Here is a 22,761-nt window from a genome sequence, read left to right on the forward strand (position 1 = left end):
ACGGAGGGAACCGCCCCCCACGCAGGACCAGCCGGCGGGGCAGAGCAGCTGCTGGTGGGAGGGAAAGGCGCGTGTGGCCGATGGGTGAGCGGATGGGACCGGCCAGGCTGTGTGAATTAGAGCCGGGCCCAGAGCGAGCAGCAGGGGCGCGACCCCCGCGCGGGTGGGTGGGTAGCGCTGCGCAGAAGGGGTCTGCCCTGGCCCTGAGCCCTGGCCCGCGGGCTGACAGAAACCAGCTGCCAAACCCAGCCGGCGGGCGGACACACGCACGATCTCCCTGGCCGTAACCCCACGGGGCAGGCGGGCCGGGCTTTCCTGACACAGGACAGCTGGAGCTGGGGCCGAGTGAGGCGGGGGAGCAGCTGCAGAGAGAGGAGCCTGCAGTGGGCTGGGGCCACCCACGGCAGCGCCTGGAGCCTGGGCACAGCTCGCGTGGGTGCCCCCGCCACCCTCCCCTCTGCAGGACCCGAGCGTGCGGCTGGGCTCTGCGGCCGGGCTGGAAGCTGGCTCCTGCCTGAGCTCCCCGGGGCTGGAGACACGAGAACAGGGGGGCGCGGGGCCGCGACACGCGTGGGGTGGCTCAGGCGGAGCCCGGCCCGGCTGCTCCGCGCGCGGGAGCCGGAAACTCGCGGCGGCGGCGGTCTCCGTTTGCGCTCCGGCGCTCCGCGCGTGGGGCGGCGGTGGGAGCGCCCGGCCGTTCCGCGCTGCGCTCCTCCGGGCCGCCAGGGGCCGCTGTGGGCCGGCGCTGCCCCCGAGCGCCGAGGCGGGAGGCAGGCGGGGATGCCCGCACCGGGCCCTGGGCGGCGGCGGCGATGAAGCGGGATCGGCGCGGCCGGTTCCTGTCTCCCGCCGGCGGGTGCAGGCCGGAGCCCCGGGCCGAGGCCAAGAGCCGGGGCGGGCCCCTCGGCGGCCGGGGCCGCCCTGCCCAGCAGGAGGAGGAGGCGGCGGCCGGGGCGGGGCAGGGGGCGCGCTGGGCCCCGGCGCAGCCCGAGCCGGCGGACGGGGCCGAGGAGGCAGGTGGGTGTCGGGGCGGGGCCCGCCGGGAGCCCGAGCCGCTGCCGGGGCCGGCTGCCCCCGCGCGAGTCCCTGCGCCCTTGGCGCTGCCGGTCTCCGGAGGGCGGCTCCCCCCACCCACGCACCCGCGCGGGGGTTTGCTAGTGCGCCTCTCACCGTGGCGTCCGGCCCGCCCCCCGGGAGCAGCCCCGTGCCGCACAGCCCGCCCCGCGGAGCTGCCGCTCGCCCCAGGAGAAGGGGGCCAGGCGGAGCCGGCCCCTGCGCCCCGCTGCCCCGGGGTAGCAGGAGATCCCATCCGCCCAGCCGGGACGGGAGGGGAGGAGGAGACGCAGGTCGGTTGTGGGGGGGGGCCCTTTGCCACGCACCCGCCTGCTGCCGTGGGGCGCAGTCCCTGCCCTGGGGAGCAGCAGCGCTCTGCCAGCGCTGGGAGGGAGGCTCCGGGGCACAAATGGCTTCTCTGCCTTGGGCTGGCTGCGTGCACTGCCGCTCTGTACCCTACCTCCTCTGAACGCAGCACAGAGGGCGAGGGCAGGTCTTTAGCACATGCTGCGCGGTGCTAGGGACAGCCGGCCTCAGGAAAGGAAGAGCTGGCCTGGCAGGGTCTTGATCTGGGTAAACTCTGACAACCAGGGAGAACCCCGCAGGACAGGCGAGCTGTGGGAGCAGCCGACTGTGGCCTGCCTGACGCCCGTTGCGGGGCTGCTGGTCCGGCCTTCTTTAAGGCAGGAAATACTCTCTCTGCTTTGGTTTCTGTTGGCCGGGAGAGGAGCGGAGTAACTCTACATCCAGCGCACAATCAAAAAAGCAAGGAAAGGGGCAGGAAGCCCGTCATCTGCCAATTCTACTCACGGGAGATGGGATTGGATTTGGACTGGTAGCTGTGTTGTCCTCAGAGCCTGTTTTGGTGAATGGCAGGTCGTCTCATTCTCTGGGTGAATACTGGGAGCAGCTCTGCTTCTGCCGGTGGAGCACAAGTACCCCGCTGTGCGTGTCTGAGAAGACGTTTATCCACTGGCAGGGTGACACACCTTCAGGAAAAAAAGAGAGAGAAATGGGGAACATCTCACTGGATGTTCAAGATTGTGTGACTAGAAATCTGCTGAGAAAAGCAGAATTAGGAAGTTGTCTGTCTGAATGAAATGTAAAGTCTGCAGCAAGTTAAGGTCATTTAGTTGTGGGGTAGAATAAAATCATCATGATGGGGCACAGATGGTCTAAACCTTTTAGCATTTAAAGATGTGTGCACATGTACACGCACCCACAGCCATTATATAATAGATATGAAAGTTACAGGAGGTAGGATAAAACTTAGAAGGCTTATCAATTGTCATGCTTCCAGGCATAAACTGGTCACCAGCTGCGGTCAGGAAGTACTCTACTTGACAGTGCACTACAGTAAGTGTGTGGGAGGAAGGGAGGGTTGTTAAGCCTTCCTCTGAAGCCCCAGATACTGGACTCCATCGACAATTGGCCTTGTCTAGTGCAGTGATTCTGCATTTCTGATGTTTAACTCATGTACGGTAGTGGGGGTTGATAGTTATACCTGAAAAAGCTACATTGTTGGAAGCAAAGACAATTTTCAAAGCAAAGACAGTTAGGCATGAAGTCAGGCTGTAACATTTGTAAGGTAGCTAGTGATAAAACTGGACAAAAGCCCAAAAGCCGTTGGTGGTGGTTGAGCTTTTTTGTGTCTGTAAAGAAACTCCGAATTGAACAGCGTGGGCTTTTACTACTGAGTGCAGCAACTGCTGCAGAAGATTGTGCAGTCAACTCTTCAGTGCAGACACGGGCGAGCTGACTGCCCTAGATTACTGCTTGGATTTCCTGGTATCAGTAGGGTTGGCAGCTGCTCCCACATCCCACCCTTCCAGTGATTTAGTATGCTCATTGGGATGTAATCCCTCTGGGTGCAAAACCCCAGAGCCTATGACACTTGACTGCGCACTCAGATGCGCCTGGTGGGGTTTCAGGCACAGGAGAAGCCAGGGTGCAGGGATGGCGTAGAGAGGCCAAGGGTAAGGCTGAGCAGTTGGGGAAGGTCCCCTGTCTTTCCTGATGCAGCCTATGATTCTGTTTTGATGTCATCTCTGTTACACTGACAAGCCCGGGTGTCCATGCGTGTTCTGGAGACAGTGTCAGGCGGGCTAAGCACACCTATTAATTGTAACACAAGTTCGCTAGGGCCTGAGTTATTGCTGATCACGCTTGGGTTATGTGACTTGCACATGTGCATGCAACCCACTGTGAAACAAAGATTTCAAAGGTTGCACTAGCTTCTCAGAGATGCGCGGCAGCGGCAGAAATCTCTTCTGTGTTCCGTTGCTGGGTCAGGTGCCGGGTGGGCACACGTGGACAGAAGTCAGCGTGTGACCTGTAGTCAGATGGGGTATAAATGGATACAGATGCATCGTATTCCTTCCCCCTCCCCACCCCCAGGAGTTTGTTTTTGGGAGAGGCTTGTCCCGGCTGCTGACGCTTCGTAGCTGTCACTTTGTGTAAGGGCAGAACCAAAACCCTCTTTGCGCAGTAATTCAGCAGGAATGCAGCGGGCTGGCACCGGAGGATGGAGTGTGACTCTCAGGCACGGTGTGGGGCTGGTAGGTGGGAGAGTGGGGGACGCAGGCTGCTCAGTCCTTGAGTGTGTTGCTTTGAAGTAATCCCTTGGGGGTGGATGAACTCCAGAGGGGCAGGAGATGTGCACGTTTGTGCACCGACGTGCTGCTTAATCCTATCTCACTGGTGTGTCCTTGCGTCTTGTTCTTAGCACAGGTTTACACAGCAATGTTTGCTAGCGTCTGAAATGCAGCTGTTCCTTTATCTCAGCAGGCATGCCTCTGACATCATTACCTCGATCTTGGGCGGGAGTGAAGGAGTCCTCTGATTGCTCTGAACCCAAGACTCTTAAGGCAGAGCACTGACTTAGACTGAAGTTGTTGTTGTTGAACATTTATACTGTGGTAACACCCAAGGGCCATGTTTGTGTTAGGTGCGGTACACACACATGACAGTCCCTGTGCATTGGTTAAAAACTGATTTCTTTTCATCACTCCTTCTTACGTAGGACTTGGTAGAGCCCTGAACACAGGATACTGCCGACTCTGCCATGGGAAGTTTTCCTCCAGAAGCTTGCGGAATGCTTTTGGGAAGGTTCCTGTAACGGGAGAGAACTCGGAGAAGCAGCGACGTGTGGATCAAGTGTTCTTCACCGATTTCCAGCGACTGGTTGGGGTAGCGGTGCGACAAGATCCTGCTCTCCCGCAATATGTCTGCAAGAAATGCCATGCCCAGTTTTACAAATGTCGTAGCGTCCTCAAGACTTTTATTCAGAGGGTGAATGCATCTCCCACAGGCCATATAAGGTCAAAAGGAAAGTATGTGTTGAGTTTTTTTAATTCTTTTTTCAAGTAATACATTTCAGTATATTTGTACATGCTGTTAGTTTACTGGTGGAATTTCCAGACAGTGAACTCCTGGGACAGGATGTATTTTTAGCAGCTGAAAACAGCAAATGGGTGAATCTGTTTGCTGTGCAGACTGCATGCGATCCTTTACCTGCTACTGCCACATTTAGATAAAAAACGTTTTGTTAATGCCCTGTCTGTAGCTACTATTATGTTCCTGGTTCTCTGACTCCCAGGAATTGCTGCTTCTTATGCTGCTTTTGTTTTGTGCATAGGAGCCCTGATGTGCCGCCTCAGCCAGATACAGAAGCCCCCTGCTTGGGTAAGTGCAGGACAGAATTATCAGAACTGTTTTCTCGGTGATCCTGTCTAAGAAGGGTTTTGGGTTTTCTACTGGACACTCAGAGGAGATGCCCCTAACTTGAAATCTGGTCATTTAAAAAAGTTCCCTTCGGTTTATTCCTTTTGTACATTTAACAGTTGTGTGTGTAGTCAGTGTCACTGTCATGGTCACTTGTACTTCGTGCACTAGATGAGGATGTTGTTCTCGTGCACTGCTCGGGGATCTCGCCTGTACGCTCTCCTGTCAGGTTCCACACCAGGGTGTATTCCAGTCAGGGCCGCAGCAAAGCTGAAAGTGAAGAGGCAGCAGTGTGCACACAGAGAGGAAGAGGGATGGCACTGAGTATAGTTGGGCTCGTTTGCCCAGAAGTCCCTCAAACCCAGCGAAGAGGCAGAAAACGGCTTTGTAGTATTCCTGAGTTGTCAGATTCTTTCTTTAAACCGGTCCATTAAGAATTCCACTCGATACATTCTTTTAAAAAGTAATTCTGGGTCCTCTGCCTGTGTGAGCTCCCCTCTCAACTCTGGATGTTTCACAGCCACGCTTTTCAGGTCTTTTTTAATCGGTTCGTCTTAGCTGTTGGGTTGTTTTGGGTATCTATCTGGGTCATTGTGCCATGCCTATCCCCGTGGTATGCAAGTGGGTACAAGCACCGTTTGGCAGTCTAGTACTGCCAAAGCAACTAACTGCTTGCATGCTTTTCTTTCCCATTTGAACAGTAGACCTGATCACATCCAGCCCCCAGTGCCTGCATAATTTGGTTACATGGACCCACAGCCATGCGGGGAACTGCCAGTCTGTGCCAAGCCTGCAGAGTGTGTTATCTTCCGAGTACTGTGGGATAATTCGAGCTGTGTGGGGCTGTGGAAATGGGCACGACTATGTTATGGATACTGATTCTGATTGCAGCACAGTGCTTGTCGATAATGCCTTGTCTGTTACATGGGAATGGAACAAGAGCACAGCACAGCGTTTGACTGACAACGGGGCAAGTGCAGACAATGCTGGAGCTGTCTCTGCTCCCACGCCTCCGCTTGCCCCAGCAAGGACAACCTCTTGCCAGCAGCCAGTCAACAGAGGGACCACATCGGAGCCACTAAGCTCAGAGAATCAGTTGCCACAGAATAGGAATTCATCTCATTCACAACTGGATAGTGCAGTGTCTTCACAGGAGAAAAATCTGCCCCAGTCAGCCTCTCCACTGAGCAGCACCCCAGGTAAGAGATCTGCCTAAAACATGACTTCCAAAGGTGTGGGGAATGGTGAAGGCCCTTTTCCCCTGACTCAGAGGCTGGGTCCATGCAGAACTTCCTGACTGTGCTGTATCCTCCAGGATGGCACAGACACCAGTGGAAATCTCACTCTGGACAGCACCTAAAACTCAGTCCATGTTGATGTTAGAAACTGACCTTTGCAGAAAGGAAGTGTATTTAAAAAAAAAAAAGTGGACATTGGGCCTCTCAACACAGGACTGGGTGCCGGAAATACTTAGCATCAAATCATAGCTCTTCGCTACTGACTTGCTCTGTGGCCTTGAGCAAGTCACTTTGCCTCTTTGTACCCAAGTTTCCCCGGCTGTGGAAAGGGATGAGACTTGCATATGCCCCAGTGGAGAGGATGAAAAGTGCTATATGAGCTAAATGTATTCTGTTGATAAAGGTTGCCCCTCTGCAATCTGGGAGCCCTCTTTATGCATTTCTCTGACTTTTCCACGGGGCGTGTGCTGACATTTTAGAGGGAACCATTTGTACACAGGGTTGGAAATCGAATGCAGCTGTTAGTTCCGTTGTGTGGCTCCTCGGCCCTGTGCTACTACTGCTGTAGTGACTTATTGCTAGTGAATAAAAGGTGGGTCCCTGAGCTGCTGCGTGGATGGACTTGCGTTCTCTCAGCCAGCACAACAAGGTGTGGTAAAGGTAAACCAGAGAGAGGCTGGTGACTGCCCTCGGACATTCACGGGAAAGATTCCAGCATTGGACAAATAAGTACTTGGTGTTGAGAGAGCTGCTTCCATTCACCCTCTAGGCCTGCTCTGGCACCTTAATCTCTTGTCCCTTCTCAAAGTGCCATGTGACACAGTTGGGGCTCATCTCCTGACTTCCAACCGGTAGGCTGGGGTGACTCCACCTTGTTTTCCAGGATCATGCACTTGAAAATGGCGTGAGTGAGGCTTTCTGGTGCTGACAAGAGGAAATGTAATTGAAAGCTTCTTAGTGTCAGATATATTACAAGCACACATCAGAAACTGGAATCTAGAATCAAGGGTGTTCACATGGGCACTGGGGCAAAAGGGATCCATACCAGTTCCTGGAGCATAGGAGGTGAAGGCCTGCAGTCGCAAGGAGTTTGGTTTGACATGTGTGGTTAGCCCATCCTCAAAGAGTGTATGTAACGAGCTGCTATGAATGAATTCGCCAATGTTTGCTGGCTTCTTTTAGCTGCTTTTTGTTTGTAATGTGCTGTGTTCTCCTTTATTTCCTAGGACAGTTGAGTGGGAAGCAGGTTCTGTCTTCAACGTCGGATGAGCGGGTAAAAGACGAGTTCAGTGACCTTTCTGAGGGGTGAGAGAAGAGTGGGTTTAAAATAGCCTAAATGTTCTTTGCAAACATGAAAATAACCAGCCTGGGGAAATCATTCTCCACAGCGTGACCTGGTCACTGGAGCCCCCTTCCTCCCTGGGACCCAGCATCTGACACAGACTGATTTCATTTAGTGATCTTGATAAAAGCTCTCGAAGCCGACATCTTGGATTTGTTTTTCCCACTTGTCTTGTTTTTCTTTAAATGGCCTTTGGCGTCCCGGATGGATGCTTTTAGCAGCTTCTGAACAAGAATTTCCCAGCAGAGCTGCCCTGTGTGCCTTTCAAGGACCCTTTGGGCTGAACACAACTGTCACAATGGCAGTTTGTATTGCCCTGCTCTGTGCTGGGTCTGGTGAGAGGATTGCCTGCACGGCAAACTCTTACAGCGTCTATTTTGCCTTATAGTTCATTCTCATTTCCAGCACCTGAGAGCCTGGATTCCAGCATGCTCATTGCTGCGGATACCCAAAGGAGAATCCATCTTGGCTGTCAGAGAGCAGAGTGCACTTACAGAGAAATCTTGTTTGTACTTACAAAAGGAGTACGTGATGTGACATTGCAGAGTGGTAGTGAATCAGACACTCTGTGATCATCATAACCCCCATAACACTGGGAGAAGATTAGGCCCAGGTTTCCAAAAGAGGGTGTCTACAGTGAAGTGCCTAAATAAGTGACCACTTAGTATAATTGCTTTGGGTCAAATGTACTAATCTGCCTTTCGCAAGCCTAATTAGCGAATTTAGGTGAGAGCCTGAAAAATGCCATGAGATTCTGTTATCTCCTTCTTGATCCCAGAATTGTCTCTGTTTATGTAGGCAGGATAAAGAGCCCAGGCCTCCTGGGCTGGTGTTAGTGAGGAAGATGTGGAATGAGCTGCAGAGTAATTATCCTTGTGTCAGAACAATAGTATTATGGTCTTGCTCTGCAGAAGTGCCTTTCCTATTGTAGAGTTCGGCTGGGACAGTTCCACCCTTCCAACAAATCTCTTTAACTGCATGGCCAGACTTTTTTCTCATAACAATATTATTTTTATGCTTGCTGGGCTGCAGTTTCATGTGTTACTCGTCTTGATGTGGGAGAATATTTTGCAGCATCGGTTGCCTTGAATTTTTTGTGCAGGAGATTAAAGAACAAATATCGATGATTGCTAAAGAAACCGGCACGTTGGAGCATTAGTGCTGAGGGTTCGTCCAAACCATGCATAATAAAGTTTCTTCTCTTTCTCAGAGACTTCTTAAGTGAAGAGGAAAATGATAAGAGAAACATGCAATCTTCAGATGACTCCTTTGAGCCTTATCCAGAAAAGAAGTAAGGGGCTTTTTTTACTTTGCTGTATTAATGGGGGACTTGGGACTGGTGCCTCTGTTTATACTCAGAATGGGTATAGCCCAGGTATTAGCATAAGTTTCCCCTGACCCTGGACACGCTTGTTTGGGGTTTTTTGGGATGAGGGAGGCTAACAAAGGGAAGGACTTTATTTTTGCTCTCACCTGACTCAGAACTTAAGCTCTCTGCATCTCCCTCACTCCTTTCCCAACTTGGTGGCACCTAGCAGTGACTTACTATGGCCCAGTATAATAGTTCACGGAGCTGCTCAGCCGGTGAATGTGATCTATCATGGATTACGTTCCTTGTCCCCTCGTCCGAAGGGCAGCGTACTGCAGATCGTCTCATGCTAGGCTGAGAGAGCATGTCTGCTTCTCCATCCCACCCCAGACCTTTGCTGTGTTACTCTCAGGTTAAACTGCTGAGCCTAGTCATGCCATTTTTTCAGGTGCAATTAGACTTGAGGAATTAAATAAAAATGAAATCTCAAACATTCTCATTCTTCTGTTGCTGCTGTTTTTTTGCCTTAGGGTGTCCAACAAAAAGAGTGAAAACAAAGACGCGAAGAAGGCAGACGAACCCAAAATAAGAAAGAAGCCAGGACCCAAACCAGGATGGAAAAAAAAGATCAAATGTGAAAGGTAACTAAACTGAGCAATGAGGCGTGGGGCCCTTCAAGATTAGCACAGTCTCAGTGGAGTATTTCTCTGCTTTTCAGAGAGGAACTGCCTACCATTTACAAGTGTCCTTACCAGGGATGCACAGCGGTGTACAGAGGGGCTGACGGCATGAAGGTAAGTGAACATGTGACTTGTGCATATTTCCAGCGTACGCGCTGCGAGGTATTAAAGGGGATACGCAGGCTTTGATATGAGCAGAGAATAATGGCATTCAGGCATGCCTTTCCCTTCTCTGGGAGGAGGGGTCAAGGTGAATAGTTCAGCTGGGTGACCCCTGTACGGTCAGGTCTTTATTCCATTCCCAGGGGAAAGAGGAACTGGTCTCGCTGTGGAGCCCTTTTGGAAATGCTGCTGGCCATTGTGCTGCTTGGGGCGGAAATGAGGCTTATGAATGTTCTATTAAAGTCCGACAGAAGGGATGGGTTTCTGGCTTGGAGGCAAGCTCGAGTTGTTTCCCACAATGAAACTAGATCTGAGGTGTAGGCCTGCAGTGCTGGGTTTTTCCAGAGTTTTCTGGCTTGTGCTGTGTACACTACTGATTAGAAGTGGGAAGTTGTTTTGTAGTGGGGAAAAAAAACTTCTGACCCCAGTAGGGTATAAGACTCTCGTCCCCCGTCCTGATTTTTAGAAACACATAAAGGAGCATCATGAGGAAGTTCGGGAGAGGCCTTGTCCCCACCCTGGCTGCAACAAGGTGTTCATGATCGATCGGTACCTCCAGCGCCATGTGAAGCTCATTCATACAGGTACTTCCTGCGGACAGCGGCTGCTCACAGCTGAAAGGAGGGTGTTATGCAAGAGCATGCTGACGTCACTGTGCCAAGATCTTGTGATGGGTATGAAACCACCCTATCACTGTGGTATTTGCCTAAAACGCCCCCCTTCTCCCACTTCACTGTTTGGAGTTTGGTACAGATAGCCTCTAGGATATGCCACCTTTTGGGAAGATTTGAGCTACTGCTGGCCAAGGAGCGCTGAAATTCACAGTTTAGCTTAAATTGCTTCTGGTAAACATGGGCTTCTGGGTACCAGTGTTTGAGGTGCTAACAATATGCACGACTCCTTCACCATTTCCCTGTTCTCGCTGCAGAGGTACGGAATTATATCTGTGATGAATGTGGGCAGACCTTCAAACAACGCAAACACCTCTCAGTCCATCAGATGCGCCACTCAGGAGCAAAGCCCCTCCAGTAAGTGCAATAAAATGGGTGGTGGTGTAATAAAATAAATGACTCGAGGGTCACCACTTGGACCCCCTTTAAGAGGTGAAGCCCTACTAGCTTCTTAAACAGGGTCTTTGACCTATTTGTTCAGTCTTCCTGAAGCCTCTACAGAACTTGGATTAAAGACTATTGACGAGCATAACGTGGAATCTGTCCGATTTCCCTCCACTAGTCAGAGTAGCAAAAATTGGTGTGTATAATTAAATGTTTAGAAAAGGCCCTATCCAGGAGTTGCTGTAAGAGACGGCGTTCTTTTCATCAGAAAATCCAGTGTGGAAGCGGAGGAGGATTAGGTAGCTGTCAAACTTTTGAAAGCAAGGGTAAGGAATTGATTTAGAGATTTCTCTGAACTTAGATTCAGAACAGTTCAAATAAACATAAGTCCTGCTGTATGGGATGATGTCCTGGGGTGCCTAGAAAACAGGATCCTGATAGACCTGCTGCCTGTGCTAGGAAGTGTAGGGATTTCTCTGCCCTCGCAGGGGGCTGAGGTGGGTAATTAAAGGGAGACATTGCCTGGCTGTAAATTGGGTTTCTGTGACTGAGTCTCCCTCTGCTGGCCCAACTAGCTAGTTACCTGCTTCAGCTCCCCGTAGATACAGAAACTAGGGGATTGGTAAATAATGAGGACTGGTCACTGATCCAGAGCGACCTGGATTACTTGGTAAAGTGGGCACAAGCAAACTCTGCATTTTGATATGGATAAATGTAAATGTATACATCTAGGAACAAAGAACGTAGGCCATACTTATAGGATGGGGTAACAGTGACTCTGAAAGAGTTGTGGGATGTAGTGGGTAATCAGCTGAACACGAGCTCCTACCATGATGCTGTGGCCAAAAGAGTGAATGTGATCCTGGGATGCATAAACAGGGGAATCTCAAGTAGAAGCATAGAGGTTATTTTACCTCTGTATTTGACATTGGTGCAACTGCTGCTGGAACATGGTGTACAGGTCTGCTGCCCACAATTCAGAAGGGATGTTGATGATAAATTGGAGGAGTCAGAAGAGCAACCAGAATGAGTAAAGGATTAGAAAACATGCCTTAGAGTGCTAGACTCAGAGCTCACCCTATTTAGTTTAACAAAGAAGGTTAAGGGGTGACAATTACAGCCTGTAAGTATCTACAGGGGGAACAATTATTTAGCAATGGGCTCTTCGGTGCAGCAGAGAAAGGTCTAGCACTCCACAAGCTGGAAGTTGAAGCTAGACATTGAGTGGAAATAAGATATACATTTTTAACAGAGAGGTATTTAAACATTGTAACAATTTACTTGGTGGATTTGCCATCTCTGGCAATTTTCAAATCAAGCCTGGATGTTTTTCTAAAAGATAGAACTGCCCCAAAATAATTCCAACAGTCTAAGGCAGGAGCAGCCAAACTTACTGATCCTCTGAGCCATGTACAATAATCTTCAGAAGTTTGAGAGCTGCAAGATACAAACTCCCTGCCCCAAGACCCCACTCTGTGCAGGGCAGAAGCCCTGAGCTTCCCCCGACACCACTACTCTGGTAGGGAGGAGCCGTGGGGGCTCCCTGAGCTGCAGTTTGGCCATGCCTGGTCTATAGCCTGTGCTAATCAGGTCAGACTAGATGATCATCGTGGTCCCTTCTGGCCTTGGAATCGGTGAATAAGATGCCTTCAGTAGCTTAGCATTTCTTGTACTGAGCTGCCCACCCCATGCACAAGAGATGTGCCATGGTGGTGCTGAAATAGTCTCAGCTGCCACCAACCTTATTCTTCATATTTCTAACCCGATTGTCCCAGATTCCTATGGCGTAGGCGCAGAAGATCGGTATGCAGTCTCTTTCATTCAGCAAAGTGTTATTCTAGTTTCTTACTTGGGATGAACTCCTGACAGGCTGAGCTGTAGCAGGGGCCCTGGTATTGTTGCTCTAATTGTGTTTTGCTTTCCAGATGTGAAATCTGTGGTTTCCAATGCAGGCAGCGAGCGTCCCTCAAATATCACATGACCAAACACAAAGCTGAGACAGAGCTGGAGTTTGCCTGTGACCAGTGTGGAAAGCGTTTTGAAAAGGCCCATAACCTTAATGTCCACATGTCCATGGTGCATCCGCTGACCCAGACTCAGGACAAAGCAAAGCCACTGGAGCCTGAGCAGATTCTCCTGTTGAATCCTCCAGGGACTGTGGAAAGCCAGGCTGTAAAACCAGAACTGACGGCACAACAGGAGCCTACTTGAAGGGCTACTGGAGGTGCGTACGGATCCAACCTTGTATAAACCATACAGCAGAGTGGGAATTTTTAATATACATTTTAATAGAGTCTCAAAAACTCAGTGGAAATAGCTTCAGCTTGCTCAGAAAAAAAGCTTTTACTGTGCTGTGATTCTCCATGCTTATATCAAATTCAGCAGTGTTGTACTAAGCAGTCTCCATCTAATTTAAGGGAATGGATATTCTACACTCTCCCACATGGTGATAGAAACCAAGTTGTACCACATCAGTTAAGTAGTTGCATAAACTGCAGGCATGTATGTAGTTCCCATTCCAAGGGGTCTACAGTTATACAGGACAGTGGAGTGACTTAAAACTAGACTTTGTTTTAAATTGCAGTTCCCAAAGCAAGTCTAAAGAGAAATTTGTAACCTACTTTTTATTGTTAACAAGAGCTTCAAGGTTTTGCTTGTAATAAATTATTTACAAAGTAATTTGAACCCAGTAGTCCTGGTTACAAAGATGGAGAACAGCTGATAACTTTCCTTGTCTAGCTATTTCTTTGGATTCTACAAAAACTGTGTCTTAGTACACAAATATTTCTTTCTGCATCTGCAGAGAGTTAGTCACCTCTCTCTCTACTGCCCTTGCCTGGGCTACAGTTCTCCACCAGCATCGCTCAGAAGAGGATTGGTTCATCATAGAAATCCTCAGCTACAGTGGGCTTCCAGGAATAGAAGAGGGCAGCTTTCATCTCTGGGTCAAACTCTTCACAGGGGTCCAGTAACTGGGAGGGGAAAAAAGCAACTGGTATTAGAGGCTTGTTACTGCTTCTTCAAAGCAAGTGAAGGTCAGCACCAGCTCAGTTTGCCTCCTAATAGAAAACTTTTCCAAAACCTGCCTCAGCTAGAGAAGAGGGACAGCATGGTGTGGTTGGGCAACAGCTGCCTCTTACACAAACAGTAGGGCTGTGATGCCAGAGAAGTACTGTGGACGTGACGTTTAATGCCATATGGTTGGGGGACAATGCTAGTTCATGCGTAGTCTTGCAAAAACAACGGAGGGCTGCATGCACGCAGACACTAAATGGAGGATGTGCAGGAGCTTATGGGGACTCGATCGAAGTGAAAAGGATGACTCAGCATACCTGGTGTATATGTATAAAGCTCTTTTTAGGGCACCGTGCAATTGATTGTAGTAGAAATTGACGAGCCTTTGTTATCACCTCTAAAGAATCCACCTAATGAAAAGACATTGTATCAGCAGGTTCAGGACAAAGTATAGTCACTTGAAATCTAGTCTATGCTTTCAGCTTTAATTAAAAAGCATGTTGACTTTTACAAGTGTTTAGGTACTTTAATTTTTACACACCTGTTGAAGTAAGTAGGATAAAGTGCATTCGAAGGTTCTCTATTAGCAAGGTTGATAGATGTGTCTATTTTATGACAGCACTCAACTTTGATCATTCTTGTACGACTATGGCACCTCCAGGCCTCAGTGAGTTGGGTGCTCTACAAGTATCAACTATGTCAGCCATTTCAAAAAGTAAATATACGTTGTACAGGCAAGTGAATAAAAGGTCTTGGGGCTAGGAGACTTAAAAGTAAAATTCAGTTAGGTAAGGGAAGAGAATGACCACCACTCACATGCTTCGGGCTGTGGAGGCTTTGTCCCTCCTGAGCTGATCTTTCAGGATTCTTCCCTTCTGTGTAGAGTCGAAGTAGCTGGATATACATGTCAACAGCGACATAAAGGAAGGTGGGCTCTCGATTAAGTAGGTTTTGGTGAAAGCAGGGGATAAGGCTAGAGAGAATTACACAAGGTACGGAATTAGTACAGCGCAAGAGGAAGCCTCAAGTAACAGCATCTTACCATACAGTTTTAAAGAAACGGGGGGCAAAGGTGCATCCAGCATTTTCACCACCCCATTTGAAAACTAACTTGCAGGTAGGATTTCACTCTGAGACTTGCTGTATTCAGCACTGGAAACTACATCCACCCCTTTGGCTTGTAACACGGAAGTGTGAATGGACACTTCTAGCAAGAGAAGATGGAATCAACAGCTGAAAATGGTAGTTCTGCTGAGCTATGAAAACATTAATAGAGTGCGAGAAGGGCTTGGAGAGCGGGGAAAGCTTTCAGGGACTGGGTCAGTGAAACAGAAGTAGGAGTGGCTTTCAGAGGGTTACAAATATTCTTTGCTTTGCGAGTTACCAGTTTGTTTCACCCGTAACACTAATGCTGAAGTGGCCAATGCAACCAGGTTGGGTGGGGTAGCTTTGCCATTTGAATAATGCAACCATCCCAACTTTTCTATTACACTATACCACTAGGAATTCTCTCCCTACACACACATATAGAATTGCTTGGAAATGGGCATGTGAGCAGCCAACCCCTTCCTTCTCCCACAAACAATTCCCTTAACATTTTTATTGTTACCTGTAGAATGCAATAGGCAACAGGCTGATGTATTGGTCTGAAGCTGCATTGTGTAGAATTTGATAAGGTCCATGGTCTGTAAGAGCCAAAGAGAGGAGAAGGGTAAAATGTCTCAGAACACTGGATCTCTGCGGGTACTGCCACAGCAGTGCAGATACTGGGCACAGTTCCTTCCAGGCAACAGCTGGAGACTCTGCATAACCTGAAGTTTGAGTCAGGTGACTCCTTAGAAGGCTTGATGGATTTCAAGCCTGTCAGTCTCTAGCAGCTGACACAGTACTGAATTTGTGTAAGTTATTCATCCTGACTGTCAGCTCCCGTGAGCTTTAAACTGGGTGGTCTCAGCTCCCTCTCAACAGCAACTGGTTACATTCAGTGAAGATCTGGCAGCCCTTCACCGGGCTCCTGCCTCGACCCACAGCAGCTGAGAGAAGTCTGAAAACGCTATCCTATGGGCACCTAGAGTCAGAAAAGTTCCTTTATGCCCAAGGGGTGCTATGTTTTCTGTGCTACTTACAGGGTGAAGAGACTCCTCCAGACAAATATATTCACCAGACCCAGAAGGTAAACCCTTAAAGCACCTGGTACCAAATTTTATATTCCCAGAGTTGGGGAGGGAGAGTTCTACTCACCTTTCTCTGCTGACTGAAAGAGAACTAGCCAGGACATGCTGTGCTCTTCCAAGCATCGGACGATCTCCAGGCACCATTCCAAAGATTTTTGAACCTCTGTCCCTTCCTGTATATTTCAGGAAAGCACACACCCCTTACTCTGAGTTGTGATTATATTCAAACAAAGAACAGCCCTAGAGTGTTTATAAAGTGCGAGGGCAGTGCTAGCATTAGTACTACGAAAAGCACAGCTAGAGCCCTCCTCTCTACAGTCAAACCCATTGATGCTAATGCCAGAGCCTCCAGATCACACTGGCCCAAGGCAGAAAGGATGCTGTAACCAGGGGTTTATCAAAAGCTGTAGAAAGAGGACCAGCTTATCACCAAAGCCTTTCCCAACAGTTCTTAGCACATAGCCTTGGGCAAGTCACTTCACCTCTCAGTATCTGTAAAAAGGGGAATATATTACCACTTATTTCACAGGAAGTGATGCGCATTAGTTAACATTCATACATTCTCCAGCTCTCCCCCTCCTCTTCTTCCACTCTCTCCCAGAGCTCATGCTTCTCTCCTGACCAGTTTGTCTCCAAGCCTCCTTTCACATCCCCCCTTGGCTTGGAACAGCCTCTCACATCAACCTTTGCCAAACACCTTCCCTTAAAAAAAATTCCCCAAACCTTGTTGCACAAAGTAATCCAGCTGTAAAAGTCCCTCTCCACTCTACTGGGTCTGCATTGTTAGATTGTCAGGAAAGAGAATCTCTTTCCTCTTGGGGACATTATCTCCTGTAAAGTGCCACGTCTATTTCCTGCCCTGTAGAAAATGACTAATAATAAATGTAAAATGCTATATAAAGGCTAAGCAGCAGCATTTGTATTAGTTCAAGTACTAGGGGAGTGAGGCATAAAGTCCGGGGGAAGATCTGAAAACGGTGAGTCAGCCAGGAAGACAAATATTAAATACTAATGTGGTAGGGAGGGTGGTGTCATAATTAAAGGAGGGCCGCTGTGTTTGATTTATGAACAGGATAGGAGAGAGCAGGGACTTGCATCATGCTCTGCCTGGGACATTCCTTACTCCCTTCTCTAGTGGGAGGATCCATCAAGCTTGGTAGTGTTGGCCTAATGGATCTTGAGGTGGCAAATCAGCCTTTTTAGACCCGTACAGCCTAATGAGACAGGGACTGGATTTACCTTTGGTGCTACTCTGGTCGAGATGAGATCCATGAGTGAAAAGAAGAGCAGGCACACCAGGAGCTGCACGTGAAAAAGGCTGCATGTTATTTATATCCTCAGCCTTGACCTAAAACTTGTACAGTCCATTCAGGACATGAGGCCCTAAACACGCCCCTAGGCTTTTCTGGGTTTGTTACAGGCAGCGGGATTCTTCCCAGCAAGACCGTGACACAAGGGATCCTGCACAGCACTCAGAGAGCTGATAAAGGTGAATCTGGGGTAGCAGCGACAGCAAGTCTTGGATGCCAGAGTCCATTTTCTCTTGAGGCAAAACTCCATATGAATCATGTAATTCTCAACAGCAAGAATGAGGATCATTGGAAGTCAGTAACCAAAAAGAATTGACAACAACATTCCCCAAATCCACAGATGTAAATGATCTTCAACACTCATGGAGCTGTGGAAGAGACAATACTGCCCAAGCAAAAGCATATTGCAAGCAGAGGCTGTGCACCTCCCACCCGTGGCAGTGCCCTCAGTCCTAACATACAACATGCCTATTATTTCTCTGCTATTCCGGTAAAACTCTGTGGCAGCTTTGTGATCAGGGTCAGAGCAACCCTGATTGTCACTTGTGCCATTATTCAGATATGAACCCGGGCCTCCTTCCTTCTCCTAACCTTCTAAGATATATGGGAGTAGAAGTGGCCAGAAAGATGTCTGAATGCTATAGACTCGGATAGCCGAGGAGAAACAACTGTGCTGCACCTTTTAACTCCACTGGAATCCAACGGACGTAGAGAACTTTCCAGACAGATGGAACGGAGAAAGCTATAAACAAATTTGCTAACAAGCTAGGACTCAATAGGAATAAGGTGTATGGAATAACCCTGAAAGTAACCCCACGCTGTTTTATTCCCAGACGGGTAACTGACCCAAACAACACGCTCCAACTTCCCATGACAGCATGGTTTACCCTTTGCCAGCTGCACAGCACATTTTGTCCCTGAACACAGTGAACAAAATTCTCCTCACAATTACACCAGAGCAACTCCATTCAAGTCAGTGCAGTTGTCCTGCTGTAAGAGAGGAGAGTTTGACCCTAGTCAGTGGCTAGGCCAGCAGTTCCCAAACTGGGGGTCGTGACCCCAAGTAGGTTTGCTTCATCAGCAGATGGGGTCACACCCCTCACGTTTACAAAACGGCTTCCCCACACAGCATGACCTCACACACACCACACGCACGAGGTCACATTGCACAGCAGATGCTATTTTGCTCCACAAAATGGCGTTCTCCATGCAGCATGACCTTGCACGCACTGTATGTGCGTGAGATTATGCAGTCCAGAAGATGCCATTTGGTAAAGGAAAACACATCCTCCTTGCAGCGTGACCTTGCATGTACAGACATCATTTTTAAATGGCAACTTCCATGCTGTCTGGGGTAGTGGGAAACAACACATCTGAAAATGGGGTCATGGCTGGAAAAAGTTTGGAAACCCCTGGGCTAGACAGTTTGTTTGTTTTGACTGCTACTGGTTTAACCAAACTCAGTCACTGCACTATTACCCTGTCCTGTTTGTCTTCTTCACCTGTTGTCTTTGCCATGTTTAGATTGTGAACTCAGAGAGTCTGTCTTTTACTTCATGTGTATTCAGTGCCTAGTACAATGGGACCTGATCCCTGACTGGGGTCTCGAAGAGCTACCACAATGTAAATAAATAGCAGTAGTAGTAGTAATAATTGACCCAATGGCAGGAAAAGGCAGGATTGCTTATTTCCACTCATGGAAGTTACTACCTGTACAGGAATTACTTTTTGTTGTATATTTTGAAATGCAAATGGTCAATATAAAAAGAAGAGATTTCTCCATGAACTTTCCTGAATGGGGGGAACTCAGTAATAAAAAAAAGGTAAGAGGGGGCAACAGCACCTCCTTTCCCCTGAAAAAGTCCTAAACAGCTCTGATTGTGCACTTATTTCCTTTTCCCCTCCTCATGTAACGTGACAGCATCTCTGAAAATCCTTGTCCACAGAGGAACACCAAGTTAATTGGGGAAAGTGGTAGACACCAGAGAAAATCTCTGGGTGTACTTTATTTCCAGGAGGTTCCCTGCATCTTCTCTCAGAGTGTAAAGAATGCCCTTATTCATGTCCTGTGTACACTTAGCCTCAAAGCTCCACGTTGCAGCCATCAATCTTCTAGCTGAGCAGGCCAAACTGGAATTCCTTTCAGAATTCACCACTGCTGCCTTAACTTAAACTGGGACTTGCAGCCCCAGAGGGCTGAGCTAGCTTCTCAGCACTCACCTCACGTTTGTTTTTCGACTCTGTTGAAGAGTTTTCCCTCTTTTCACTTATGAGAACATTCTAATGAGAGTTATACAAATCTGACACAACTTTACCCTTGAGGGGGAAATTCAGAGCTACATCACTCCCAGAAACCAGATTTAACAAGGTTTACAAGGGACAAGACAATAGCACTGGACAGTCATTTTTCTTAGTGTTACAAAAAATAAAATAAATGCAAATAAATATCAAATGTATATTTACTAATGGTTTAAGAACAATTCCAAATAGGAAGAGAACTGCAAAGGGTTAAAGATGTGTATTCTTGCCTGCTCTGTGTCAGACCTCAGTCTCTTCAGTGTGTCTCTCATTCTTCCATGTGCTGCTTGCTGTTGAACAGTGAAATGTAGAAAGGCGGCAGAAATCCAGGGTGTATCAGAGAGGGAAAATTCTGCTTCTAATGAGAGGAAGCTGGGAAGTGAAAACAATGTAATAATTCAGGAGAGAGACACCCAGGGGTTTGAGTGAGGTGAGAAATCAGGGCCTCTGGTCAAGGTCACATTAGAGTAAGGAGATCAAGAGATAAGGTCTTTTTGCCCAGGAGACTTCTTTTCTCCAACTTTCGTTCCTGCATATAGACAGTTTTCTAAAACATCCGATCAAGGGATTGTGGCCATACCAAACCCATCTGCCCAAAGATCTCACTGCACAAGGCTATTTTCCTGTCTGTCATCTAACAATAACTATCTTCTATTTTATTCTATGAAGGCCTATATTTTCCTATACTGCGTGGCACTGTCCCAAGATGAAATGGTGAAATTCTCTAGCCTGTGTTATGCAAGAGGTCAGACTAAAAGATTATAATGGTTCCTTCTGGCCTTAAAATCCATCAGTGAATCAATGTATAAAGCTGTTCTGCAAATCTCCCATCCCCATTAGCGTTTCATACTGCCAACTGAAAGTCCAGCAGTCTGTTTCAGAGAGTAGGCTTGGCACTTTATTTTGCCACAGAAAGACAAATTGCCTTGAGTGCATTCTCATTTCTGCCTACAGTCTGACACTCAGGCGCTTCAGACTCACCGAGTAGCAGAATGCTGGCATGTCCTCAGTCGCTGCAATTCCTGTGCAAGTGGAGCTTCAAAGTGAAGCCTCTTCCATTGGGAGCAAAGCACTGGCTCCAATCTCAGCCACCACAGCTGGGAAGAACATTGGAAACCAGCAAAGTTAGCAATCGCAGAACGGGGTCAGCAAAGTGAGACATGGGGAGCTATGTTTGGTCGATGGGCCAGAAGCCACAGCATCTAAAACACTGCTGAAGCTCCTTTATTGCTATGTTTACTGTCTAGTGTTGGTTAATAATCAGCAAGGTACTAGCTGCCCATTCAAGCTCCTTACAACAGGAGTCATTCTGAGAAGGGATGTTCATTCCCAGCCTACCTTCAGCCATGCAGTTGCATCTAGGCTACTTACTCCATCATTCCCACGTGGCACATGGGACAATGTGTCTTTGGTGATGCCTATAGCTATTTTCTTGGTATATCTGTGTTCTGAAGGCTTTTTGTGTGACTTTTTTATTTTAAATTTGTGGGATTTTAAATAATTGACCAGTTTGTGCGTAACAATATTTTGGGCACTTTTACAGTGTTAAAAAGAAGGGCTTGTATTTTTGCATTTTTAATGATCTCTGGTGAAGTTTGTGAAACACCTTGGCTAGGTGGCTAGCAGACTTGGGTGGGGGTCTTTTTGTTTTTTTTTAAAGAGTAGGTTTGGGCTGACTGAACTGTATGTGGATAAATAAGCAGAAGGTGTCTCACAAAGATGAAGCAGTGCAAGGTCATTATTTTTTACCAATAAAAAGAAGGTCTTTTGTGGCAGCGTCCTTCCATCAGTATCCTCACATTTCCTTAGCAGGAAGTGTGCAGAGACACTCAAGGCGTAGTGTGATGTGATCTAGGGGAGCCATGCTGAAATAGCTTAATTAGGGCAAAACTGCGAAGGATGGAACAGGCAATTCCCAAATCTGGTGGTTATTTCTAAAAATTATATTCACTAAGACAGCAACAAACAGCTTCTCATTACCACACTGGTTATCCCAAAGCCAAAAGCACAGTTCTCTTAAAGGCATCCAGCCCTCTGGCTTCCACCCAGACAGCCAAGTGAAATATGATGAGGATTACTGAAAATCTTGTTCATCATATGAAAAAGTTCTACCTATCCCAAAGGACTGATACATTACACACCAGGTCAATGAATCTTTCAGATCTTACCCAAATACACACCTACAGTCAATTCTTAATAACTAAACTAATATTTATTAAAAAAGAAAAAATAATGGTTAAATCTACATCTGCTTGAAGAATTTATAACTGTATAACTGTATAACTATAACTCTGAAGAGAAAGCAAACAGGTATGCTTGGGCAGCCTGTCTCTGGCTAGGAATAAAACAGTGAAAGCAGAGAACTGTGCAGCCTGGAAATACCCTGGTCAGAAGGGAATGAAATGTGGATCTCCACCCAAAAAAGGCAACAGCTAAGGAGCTGGATGCCTCAGAGTGGGTGCCTTTGCTGGACCACTGGGGGGAAATACAAGTGCAGTTGCCCTGAACTGTGACAACATATACACACATCATGTTAAGGTTGTGTCTAAATAATTTTTTGGGAAAAAAGGAAAATGTTAATGATATAACAATATATTATCAATACGCAATATGTTGCTAAATATTGTTAATTCTGTATTAAGGTAGGTACCCATATGTAGCAAGGCAATGTAACTAACGTCTTATTGTAAATGACCCAAAATATCAATATATAAAATATTCCTTTGCATCTCACAATCATATTCTAAACTAATTACAGTTTGCATTGTATTTTGGATCCAGTACTTAAAATACACCCAAAGAAGAAATATAATCAAGAACATTTACCGCTGCAGAAGAAAGGATAATGGGACACTTGGTTCGACATGTTGTCAAAACATCATTAACCTCTTGTGCTGATTCCTCATAATCCAAACTAGCATTCAGCAGACCCTGGAGGAGTGCAAGTGCAATATGACTAAATAATAATATGTCTTTCCTATACATTTCAAACCCATATGTTGTCAACTAATAAAAAACAGCTGTAGGTGTCAGTATTATTCAGGAGGGAAATCACACCCACAAACCTAGCCTGAACCTAGTTTTCTCCTGCTAAGAAAAAACAGCTAAATTATAACATTTCAGTACAACTTCAACACCTGCAGTCTAATCCACTCATGTTTCACTGACTCCTATGCAATATTTACATTCATCACTCCTCTTCCACACCCACAGTTCAGAATGTGTGTTTGGGGACTTTATGTTAATGTAAAGTTCTTATTTTGGGTTCTCAAAATCACTGCATAAATGCACAGTCCAGTTCTAGTAATAGTGGCAGGTCAGAGTCCTAGTGCAAGTCAGAAAATTGTTTCCTGGCAAACAATTTCAGTCTTTGCATTGTGAGAGAAATGGAGGGGGAAGATT

General features: G+C 47.5%; 2 protein-coding genes across 5 annotated transcripts in view; one reads left to right on the forward strand and one right to left on the reverse strand.

Moving 5' to 3' along the window:
• The first annotated feature begins 37 nt into the window (after positions 1–37).
• ZNF276 (zinc finger protein 276) lies at positions 38–13,241 on the forward strand. 4 transcript variants are annotated; one of them, XM_067536753.1, is made up of 11 exons: positions 38–84; positions 4,076–4,385; positions 4,691–4,737; positions 5,478–5,975; positions 7,241–7,319; positions 8,567–8,647; positions 9,196–9,306; positions 9,384–9,459; positions 9,974–10,091; positions 10,436–10,535; positions 12,488–13,241. In XM_067536753.1, the coding sequence occupies exons 1-11, from the start codon at positions 81–83 to the stop codon at positions 12,771–12,773; spliced, it is 1,710 nt and encodes a 569-aa protein (XP_067392854.1). In that variant the 5' UTR covers positions 38–80; the 3' UTR covers positions 12,774–13,241. The 4 variants fall into 4 exon arrangements, with proteins under 4 accessions (XP_067392854.1, XP_067392851.1, XP_067392853.1 ...); XM_067536750.1 differs by lacking the exon at positions 38–84 and adding an exon at positions 620–1,017; XM_067536752.1 differs by lacking the exon at positions 38–84 and adding an exon at positions 620–1,017 and having other exon boundaries at positions 12,515–13,241.
• A 159-nt stretch (positions 13,242–13,400) lies between these two features.
• The window catches only part of FANCA (FA complementation group A), a 52,783-nt gene continuing 43,422 nt past the window's right edge, over positions 13,401–22,761 (reverse strand). Inside the window, exons 35-43 of the mRNA XM_067536747.1 lie at positions 22,186–22,290; positions 20,341–20,456; positions 19,590–19,731; positions 16,991–17,053; positions 15,819–15,924; positions 15,187–15,262; positions 14,394–14,550; positions 13,895–13,987; positions 13,401–13,534 (exon numbers count right to left, since the gene is read on the reverse strand). Of these exons, the coding sequence (XP_067392848.1) occupies positions 13,427–13,534; positions 13,895–13,987; positions 14,394–14,550; positions 15,187–15,262; positions 15,819–15,924; positions 16,991–17,053; positions 19,590–19,731; positions 20,341–20,456; positions 22,186–22,290 (966 nt within the window). The 3' untranslated portion in view covers positions 13,401–13,426. The remainder of the gene's footprint in view (positions 13,535–13,894; positions 13,988–14,393; positions 14,551–15,186; positions 15,263–15,818; positions 15,925–16,990; positions 17,054–19,589; positions 19,732–20,340; positions 20,457–22,185; positions 22,291–22,761) is intronic.

Source organism: Emydura macquarii, unplaced genomic scaffold (assembly GCF_026122565.2).
Source record: "Emydura macquarii macquarii isolate MOO-44397 ecotype Brisbane River unplaced genomic scaffold, CSIRO-AGI_Emac_v2 contig_3647, whole genome shotgun sequence".
NCBI lineage: Eukaryota > Metazoa > Chordata > Testudines > Chelidae > Emydura > Emydura macquarii.